The following is a 10,459-nucleotide window of genomic DNA, read 5'->3' as shown; positions in this document are numbered from 1 at the left end:
AGGAGAGTGGAGAGGGTTTAGAGTAGACTTACGGAGCAGGCAGGTGAGCAAAAGGATTGCCCAGGATTGAAGGCCCATGTCAGCTTGAAAATGATAAACTTAGGATCTTCATTTGAGTAAAAGGCTCTGAAGAATCTACGCAAAAGCCCGCTTACAGCTTACATTTGTGTAATACAGCTGTATTAACGGTTCTATTGTTTGGACTCTGGCCTTTAGTCTCACTTTATTTTTCAGCAGTTCAGCTTTTAATTCAACATGTTACAAAAGGGGTTTAGTCAAAAAGACCAAAACCCGTGTCATCATCAGATTCTTCTTTCTTGGCTTCCACTTTCTCCGCCGCAGCTGGGGCAGGCCCACCAGCCCCTACCCTGCAGATAAGGCTCCCGATGTTGATGTTGGCCAGGGCCTTGGCAAACAAGCCAGGCCAGAAAGGTTCAACATTGGCACCCACTGCCTCCATGAGGGCATTGATCTCATCCTCCGTGATGGTCACCTCATCGTCGTGTGCTGTGAGGGCCAAGTAGCTGTAGGCAAGCTCGTAACGGAGGCCATGGTGTAGTAGTGTTGGGCTGGCGGCTGCCGGGTGCAGTGCTAGTCGCCGGATGAAGTGAGGGCCTCACCCCAAGGCGCCCTTAGCTTCCTTGAGAACCAGGCACCTTAGTGGCAGCTGAGGAGAGGGTTCCTTTACTCCCACTTTAATCTAAACCATTGGCATTTTAATGAGGTAAGAAATGCATTGTTTGCAGGCTGGTATTTCAACAGGCCCACAGGGGAAAAGATAGTGGACCGCACTTTGCACAGGGCCTTTGGGTGCTGGACAGGCTTTATTCTCACCCACCGTCACTCTCAATTATTTCTGTGACTCTGAAGCTGTAGCAGTGATCGAGGGCCCAGAGTTACTGGGGGGATAGTGAACCCACTGTGATACCATCCTTGTGTATATTACAGCAGCGCTGAGTTTACGATTAACTATGGGGGTATATCATTTAGCTAAAATTCAGTCTTAAATGTTCAAAAGTCATTAAGGCATGTCTTTCTAGCAGAACTCTCTCAGGCTCTAGCAGTCTAAACTGCGGAAACAGTTAAAACATGTTATAGCAATACAGAATTGCTAGGATACGTTGATTTCTGTGCATTTTAGGGTTCCCCCCTTTGAAGGATGCATTTCCATTGAAGCCACTTTCCTCTGAAAAGCCGTCTGCGCGGGGGCACGGGCGGGAGTTTCCACTGAAGGACAGGAACACGGGTCGTTGCCTGAGAAGAATAATTATTCTCATCAGCCTTTTTCTTTCCTAAAGTAAGGTCTGTCACATAATTGGTGGGGGTGTCTGGAACGGTCACATTTCAGAATTGTTCATAGTGAACTGTTCCTTCACGTGCCTAAGGAGGAAGGCTTCTTCCGAACGAGAAGGAAGGGCTCTGCGTGAACTTTCACATTCATAAGACGCCTCCTTTGGAAGGAACTGCCGCAGACAGTTGGCCCTTGGCCCCCTTGAGAAATGACCTACCTTTTGCTTTTCTCTTTTAATGGCAATAAGCTGTCTGTAGCTGGTTTTACATTATGGGTTGAAATCAAAATTATTAAAAACAACCTAAAGACTCGAAAGAATTGCTATTATTTAGGTAAAAGCTTATTTGACAGACTTAAGCTTCTCTTTTTCTCTGTCCAGAAAAAAAGAACATTATAGCAAAAGTTTCACTGGGTGTGAAAAAGCCCCCAGGCCTGTTGGTGCACGGTTACTCTGTCACTTACACTGGCAGTTGGGATGGTTGGGAATGGGAGAGCCCCACCCTGTGACTTGGCTTGGGGAATGAGCCTTCTTGGGGAACCGGGGCTGTGACGATCCCACACTGCACAGTCAGGACGTCACTGTGTACCAGAGTGTGTGCTGGGGTGCTGACGGGCATCAACACGGAAGGGTCTGAGTGCCGTTGGTAATTACAACCTCAACAAGTTTGTCATTGATATTTTAGCATTACTTCAAAAGTCTAATTAAATCCCAAGGGAAATTCCGAACATTTCATTAAGCTGTTATTTTCACAGGGAATTTTGCCCTGATCATGATCCATCATTGAGACTTACAGTTTTTTTTTTTCCACAGACATTATTGAAATAGGTTCAGAGCTTCACTGGCAAAGGTATTATTCATTAAATACTGTAAATCACTAATGCCACTGATCTAGAAATTGTATCTTTTTGAAAGTGAGAGTAGAGAGTGAAGTATTTGAGGGTTTAATTATTCATTCTTTCACTACTGCTTCGTTTCCACTATAATTCTATCCTGAGTGGAGGAAAAAAAGGCAAGTATCTCTTTTAAATGTTTAGGAATTAACAGAGGGTTAAAATGTAACTAGCTTTTCTCCTCAGGTACTTTTGTATGTAGTGGTTGATACAGTTAAGGCTCTGTTACATATTTTATGGCAACAGTTTATATGACTCCATAGCCAAACATTTCAAAGTTCCAAGTTGAATAAATATTAAAATGAGAATACTTTTTAATAAAAACAGTCAACACTCACTGATGCCTTAAATAAGTGTTTTTTAACCTTACGGATTCACGAACCTTTTGGTGGAGGTAAGGGGAAGTTATAATCCCTTTCAGAGTCTGAACGGCCATGGATCCTCTCCCCAGGCAAAAAAATACATAATTTTGCCTTTAATTTCTGGGGTCCATAGAGTCCCTAGAAATCCATCTATGAACATTCTAGAGATCAGTTAAAACCTCGTTTCAGGGTACAAAAACATCTTTTTAGATTAAATTTTAAGTATAGACATTTAACAAGTCTGTTTGGCAAGTTCTTCAATACCATTTTTTTTTTTAATTTTCATTGTGATTTTGGTGTAAGTTTATAGAGCAAATTCATTTTCTGTACAGTAGTTCATGCACATTTTGTTTCATGGCATTAACTGCAATCCTCACATTTAATATCTCTCTTGAGTGATTTTTTAAATTATTTAATATCCTTAGTCTCAAAGTCGTATTCTGTGGGCTTTTTGTTTGTAGCTGGGTGAACACTTAAAATCCTCCATTGCTGCTTAAAATACCAGAAAGGTGACTACTTTCCCACTTTTTCTTGGGAAAGATTTTCTTCTGTGATCTGTAAAAGAGTTTATGGTCATCTTAGGCTGTAATGACTTTCATTAAGAAATTAAATTCCTTTACGTCGCATAGTAAACTGCTGAGCCTAATGCTGGCAGAATATTTGTTCACTCAGTCTTGCCCAGATAACTCACGCTGACAGTCTTTTCAAAGTATTATTAGGAAATATAGCCCCTGAGGATTTTGTGGAGTTAGGTCATCGTTTTGAATAATGATTATCATTACATACAGTAATGGAGAAGTTATAAAAGATGCATATGAACTGGGCATTGTTTAGAAATTAAGCATTCAGCCAGAAGACAAAGAACAAGAACTTTACGTTTTAATTACGTTTTCTTCACTGTGCACTAAACGTTCTAGAAATCTTATTATGTCTGTTTCCATTTGTATACTGTATGTAAGAATGTATGCATTTCTTTTGTAGCCACGTCATGAATATTTTAATGTCCCTGTGTACTAAATGACTACTCATCGAGTATGCAGAATTTCACAGAGGAAATAGAGAGCTGATATACTTATGAAAGAAAATATCATCAGCTTGGTGACGCTGGTTCTCTGGTTGCAATAATTATAGAATATTTTAGAATCAATCCCTTTACAATTGTATTTTTTCCCTGTTCCTATCCCTAGCTCTTTTCTGTTCTATTTTCATTCTACATGTGATCTTGGTTTAGCTTATACCTGCTCCACCTGGTTTAATTTCTTTGATAAAATAAGACCTATAAATGTTTTGAATAATATTTCATCTTAAATACATACCAAACCAAAATCAAACCAAACTCCCTGCCGTCGAGTCGGATCCGACTCATAGCAAAACCCCTCCTTGGGTTTCCGAGGCGGTATCACCATATAGAAGCAGATTGCCCAGTCTTCCTTCCGTGGAGTGACTGGTGGGTTTGAACCACCAGCCTTCTGGTTGGCAGTCAAATGCCTTAGGTGCTACGCTACCAGACTTCCCTAAATATATACAGTGTTATCATTAATGAACTATTAATTAATCTCATAAGAGGAAAACTTTGAAATCTTTAAAATGTTTACCAAAGAAAATAGAGCTGGAAAGCTAGGTCAAAATAAGTAGTGCCTTAGTAAGTGGTGTGGTTTGGTGCTCAGAGGGTGACACGTTTTAAAAAAGTAAAAACTGTGTTTATTGTCATGTCACATCCTGTATGAACGCATGTGTCCTGATACATCATAGAAAAGTGTGTGTGCAAATAATGCATGTGGGTAAAATTAATCTGTACCAGTACATAATTAAAACAGTCCATGTTTTAGGAATTTTGTAATGCCACATTGATGGATCACATATATGCTGTATCATAATATCAAACAGGCCCTTTAAGAACCATCAGAAAGTTATGTCAGAAGAGTATCTTCCACAGTATCTGTAGCTCAATAGTAAGAAACCCTTCAAAGTATTATCAATACTGATTTTTTTCGTGTAGTTCATATTTGGATCAGTTTAAATACCTAAATACTTACAATTTGCTAGTTACAGCTTTATAATATACTCAAATCTTCATTTCAATACTCAGTGCTTTGTTAACTGTGGGTTTATGCTTTGGAATGTGAAAACCTTTAATATTGATCATTACTGTGTATAGTTTTCATAAAACATGCAACAGATTTTATTATCAAAAGAGATTCATTGTTTATATCCAGAAAGTCAGAGTTGAGATACTCAAACTAGCTCACCACCAAAAGAGGCCTGGAACAATGGGTTTTGCCCCACCTTGTGCTGGGCGAGCAGGGTGTTTTTTCCCATGCCCATGTGCTTGCCATCATGTACTACATGTGCAGCGTTGGGAATCGTTGGTCTGTCTGTCCCATTTTGTTCCTCCATCCCCCTGCCGGCGGGATCCTGTTCATATGGTTTCCCTGCTGCATACATGTTCGTGTTCTCACGCCTGTTCGCTTCGGGGCTGCGTGCTGAGCTGTAACCTGTTGCTTCTTTTGTTACCTGTATTCCACTGCTTGCTTTAAATTCGTAGATTCTGAAAACTTTCCTGGCATGTTTAAAATAAAGGTATTGCATGTATTTTTGTCTCATGTGAATGACTTTTTCTTTTCCATCCCTTTTGATAAAATGATGTATTTTATATTTTAGTGTTTCCAGGTAATTTTAAGCAGTAATTTTAGTGTGATCATGTGAAAATTACATTTTACATTAATTATAAACAAATTCGTAAGGGAAAAAAAACCTCTAATGCACTATTTATTCAAGTCTCAAAGGAGTAATATGTGGAAATGATTCTTTGAAACTAGTCCCTTTATTTTACATAATGCATATTTCATAAGTAACATGATTCTCTTCGACAAACACTATATAAAATTGCAGGCAGTGAGCGAACCCCTAGCTCCAGGAAATAGCTGAGGGTGAACACATTTAGGTGAATAAGCTAAGACGGTTAACCAGGGGCAGGTTAGCCAATAAGCAAGGTAAGCAGGGCCGATTTGTGCCCAGCAGTAATGTTTCCCATGGGTTTCACCCCATTTGGGTTCTCCGTCCCTGCCTGGGATTGTAAGTTGGAAAAGAGGCTTTGATTCTCTAGGAAGGTGCTCTGGGGTTGGACGAGAGACAGATGCCAGCCAGCCATCCCTAGAAGTGGAATCTCTGATGTGGTGAAAAACAGGAAGTTGTGCATGATAGATTAGTTACAAAGCTAATTAAACACTTTGCTTATTGGGTCATCTGACACTGCTGTGAACTGTATAGAATTCAGTGTAGATGCCCTTTTATGAATAATACCTTAAAGGTTATGTGAAGTTTTTTTTTTTTCTTTAATTTAACATTAAATGGAAGTCATTATATTAAAATTGTTTCCTTTATTTAATAGTTATGTGACTCAGATACCATTCTCTCAGTGTATTTAGTATTTTGGAGCCTAATCCTTAAAACTGAAAGAGACTGGCTTAAGTCACTTTGGGGTCTTTTATCACTTCCATTGGGTCTTCTTTAAAAACTTCCTCATGAAAACTTTGAGACATTCCAGTACAGAGAAAGGTATAAGGAGTCCTTGAGTCCTGTCACACAGCTTCACCAACCATCAGCGGAGGGCTCTGTTCCATCAGCCTCTGTTTTAGAGCCAGTCCTAGGCATCTTATCATGGCGTCTCTAACACTTCAGCTTGCATCCCTGACAGATAAGTACCACACTCAGCAAAATGAACAGGTACTCCGAATAGCTTGTCCGGGGTTCATTTTTTCCTAATTATCTTTTTAAATGTTTGGTTAGAAGCAAGTTCTCCAAACAAGGCTGCCATTGCATCTGGTCTGTATGTCTCTAGTCTCTTCATCTATTAAATCCCTTGCCCCCACCCCCCCCGGCCATTGTTTTAAACTGAGTCAATCATGTTATAGTGTCTTAACACTGTGTGTTTGTCTGATTGTATTCTCTGGACGATGTTTACCTTTTTTTTAACCCCTGCGTATGGTTAGAGCTGAGCCTGTTGATTCAGGTTCAGTTTTTTTTTTTTTGGCAAGAAAACTTCATACATTCGACTGCCTTTTAAAGGGTATGAACATACACCTTTTTTCACTAAAGCTGTCTTGCATCCATTTTTCAATCCACAAACACTAAGAACTTTCTACATACAGTTGGTTTATAAATACTAAGTACCTTCATTTAGATGTCAGTTACCTAATAATTTCAACACAGGGAAGGTAAGTGCCATTGTACTTGTTTTTCCAAATAAGGAAACAGACAATTAGAGTTTAAGATATTTACTTAAGATTATACTGTGTGTAGTGTCTTACATACAGTTAAATCTAACGTTGTGAGGATTTATGATTTAATATAATTTTTCTTTTCCTTTGTGCTGCACCATGATTAGGATGCAAAAGTAAGTTTATTATTGGATACATAAAATTCAAAAATTTTTCTCTTAAAATTTCGCATGCTTTTTAATTTATTAAAGCAGAGTCTTATTGAAGGAATAGAATGATCAGGCAGCACTTCACAAAAGTACTGCCCTCTAGCAGGCCTTTTCATTATAAAGTTATTAACAGTAGTATCTGAAATAGGGCCTTCTTGGCACTTTATTTTATAACATGCCAAGTCAGCCAGCTGAATACAACTGCTTTGCTTTTGTCTTCCTTTAAAATTGAAAAAAAACTATCTGGGTTGTCCCATAGGGCTGCCTGTCCCACAGCCATTTTTTCTGTATATTGCCCCCACCAATGCTATTGGTAGGTCTGGGAAGATGCTCATTTCTGAAACCTTGCTTCTGTAGAGAGTTAATTTAACTCAAACTGAGTAGTTGAAGGAATTTCTGTAAATGCATGTGACAAAAAAAGACTGTGGGAAAAAAATTAAGTGAAGAATTTTTTGCCCTAGCTTTCTATTTGGGGGAGATGGTTTGGATTTTACCATTGAGGTATCTTCTCTTCCTTGTATGCAATTTAGTGACAGTGATTTCATAAATTGCTAATGGGTTTGCACTGGGTTGATTGATTTTTGTGTTACAGCAGCTGTACCTAGCACATGAGCAGATGCTGGTAAGTATGTAATGAACGCTGAAAGAGCCTGTGGTCTCAGGTGCTTTGGATGCCAAGCCCTAAATAACCACTGGCTATCACTAATGTGGTGATGCTCCTGTAACACTGAGTTAAAAACCAAACCGCCGCCACATCTTGACTTTGCTTTTGCTGTTCTCTAGAATGAGCACATCCTTCCATGTGCATTTTTCGCATTCTCAAGGCTCCCTGGATCTGCTTACCAGAGTCTCACATTTTCCTTCCACAGGAAGCCGAAACCCCACGTAGTGTTCTTGAAGAAATTGGACTGACATAACTCTCCTCCCTTGTTGATGACTCCTTGTGGCATTTCACACACTGTAGATGTTCACTGCCCTTCATGTCCATGTTAGCTAATGGTGTAAGATGGTGTTTGTCAGTATTCCTGTTCTGCTAAGCTGCTTCATTCAGGCCTACCCATAAGTATTTTTTTTTTTAAAGGAACTTCTGGTTAATCGAGTGATAAATTAAGGGACTTAAATATGAATTACACTGATGCAGAAAAGAAACCTAACTTTTCTGGGTATTTTAAAGTGTCAGTTTCTCTTAATCCGACTATGTGTGTATATGAAAATGACACATCTATATACATGCAAAATTCAAACAGTCAGGCAATATGCATTATTACATTACTGTATTTGACAAAGGAAGCTGGTAAATTCGAATGTGAAACCTGGTTTTATGAAACCAAAGACTATTGCCACACATTTCAGTACAGTGAGAATAAAGGGAAGTGACATTATCAAATGAATGAAAATTTAACTATTTTCAAATGTTTAAAAAAAAAAGTTATACCAAAGATCCCTATTGGAAGTGATGTACCTTTAAACTGAAAGGGAATGCACGTCGTCATGTGACTTCATTGGACCGATGCTGTTTTACACCAACAATTCTTTCTTAGGATCCTGACCCTGGGACAACACAGATGGGCTATTTCAAAAAAGTGAGCACTTTTCTTGAAAAAAGACCACGGCATATCGGACTGCCAAAATGAATTCCGTGTGGTCCTAAACATCTAGTCACTTAATTAGAATGTTTGGATGCCCCTAAGTAAAGTAGAAATGTTGGTAGATCAGGAATTCTCCATAACAGTACCTTAACAGAAAATGTACAGCTTTCTTCAAGTATCGCACAAGCCAGTGTGTAAAGCATGGATACTGCTACTGGTGTGCTTGCTCAGGCCAAGTTTATTTTGCTTCCCTATTTTCCTCCACTTAGAAGTGCTACAAACTTCATGGCCTCTTCTTTCCCTTCCATGCACTGCCTAGTTATCAGAAGTCTTATAAAAATAGACACCTTTGATAAAAAGGTGAGAGTTGACTGAGGCCGAATGGCATTAGTGGGCCCTGTTATTTTTTAAAGCTATGTAATTGTTTCAGTGTCAAGTTTTACATACATACACGTATTTAAACATGTCTTCATGGTTTACACGTTCACTTGTATAAGCTGGGCTGGATTAAGCTTGTAATTGTGACCAATATTCAGGCCACATGACCACTGTCATACCACATCATCAGTTGTAATAAATGTTCAATGTCCACCACTGTAGTGTGTTTTCTCCATCTCTCTCAAAAGGTTGTCAACTTATGGAGAGCTGCTGAAGGAAGAAATTTTTTCCCCAGTAAAATGTTGAAAATTCACCTCCATTTAAACGTGGTGGTTGTTAAAAGCACACGCAAGATAAATGGCAGAAGAATTAAGGAATTCTTCATGTACTTAAAGTTCATTAAAAAATAATGTGGGTTTCATGCCACCAAGAGCTTATCTACATATTTATTTTCAGTCAATAAATGCCGCTTTTAAAACCTTAATGCAGTTGATTGTATTTTTTACTCTTTCTGAATGAACAACTCGGATTATTGCAGGCAGACACAGGACTTGTTCCTCTCCTCCCTTTCCTCCCATGACCTGGGGGACTAGTGTTCCAAGACCTGCAGAGACTGTCCTGCGTATTGTACAACCAAAAAGTCAAGACTTAGGTTGTCTTGATAGGAAGTGACTTCTAGTACAAATAGGTGTGACATACTAAAACTGCTGTTACCTCAGCTATTTCACGTTCAGCTGCTAGTCTACTCAAAACACAATGGTAGACTTAGCCTCTTCCAAGCAGCTGGCTACTCACCAAAGTCAGGCCTGTGGGCCATGGTGGGCAATACAGAGTTGCAGCTATCTAGACTTGGAATTTTTGAATCATAAATACCATGTTGTTGTTATGTGCCGTCAAATCGGACCCGACTCAAAGGGAGTCCTTGGGTTTCCAAAGCAGTATCACTATGGAAGTAGATAGCTCAAACTTCCTTCTGAGATAAACACCATATAGAATCATTAATTATAGAAATGATCTTTGTACTAGGATTGCTTAAACACAAGGCATACTCAGTAGCAATGACCCTTATTTCTGGAAAGTGACAAAAATAATCAGCTTTATATTAAGGACTTTACCCACTCCCCTCCAGTCTATTCCAACCCACAGCAACCCTGTAGGAAAGTAGAACTGCCCCAGTGTTTCCAAGGCTGTAGTCTTTACAGAAGCAGACTGCTACATCTTTCTCTAACGGGGCAGCTGGTGAGTTTGAACTGCTAACCTTTCGGTTAGCAGCCAAGTGCTTAACCACTGCACCAGCATGTCTCTTATAAAGGACTCTATACCAAAAAAGATGGACACCCCAATGATAGAAAAACCCCAGCCAAAGGGGAACTGAGGACCAGGTAGAAGGGAGCAAAAAACTACATACCCTTCAGTACTTCAGACAGAAAACTTGAATTTTAAAGTTCAGCTACTGCATGGAGCAAACTCTAATCAATTTTTAACAAGGGGCAAATGAGATTCTTAAAAGAACCAATGG

At 39.2% G+C, this 10,459-nt stretch overlaps 1 protein-coding gene across 1 annotated transcript; it reads right to left on the bottom strand.

Moving 5' to 3' along the window:
* Positions 1-271: 271 nt before the first annotated feature.
* Positions 272-9,757, bottom strand: LOC122151784 (60S acidic ribosomal protein P1-like). Its single transcript, XM_042783167.1, has 2 exons — positions 9,736-9,757; positions 272-591 (listed from the first exon to the last, which is right to left on the bottom strand). Exons 1-2 carry the CDS (start codon positions 9,755-9,757, stop codon positions 272-274), a joined length of 342 nt encoding a protein of 113 aa, XP_042639101.1.
* Between the last annotated feature and the right edge of the window lie 702 nt (positions 9,758-10,459).

This window comes from Orycteropus afer, unplaced genomic scaffold (assembly GCF_000298275.1).
Source record: "Orycteropus afer afer isolate SDZICR_OR568_19922 unplaced genomic scaffold, OryAfe1.0 scaffold00712, whole genome shotgun sequence".
NCBI lineage: Eukaryota > Metazoa > Chordata > Mammalia > Tubulidentata > Orycteropodidae > Orycteropus > Orycteropus afer.
The sequence above is the reverse complement of the archived record's forward strand: the minus strand, read 5'-3'. Positions and strand labels throughout refer to the sequence as shown.

Bases quoted from the DNA above. Each gene is read 5' to 3' on its own strand.
- LOC122151784 (XM_042783167.1), bottom strand. From the start codon at position 9,757: ATGGCCCACAGGCCTGACTTTG. The intron at 592-9,735 runs GTGAGTAGCCAG...TCCGGCGACTAG, and splicing joins GGCCCACAGGCCTGACTTTG to CACTGCACCCGGCAGCCGCC.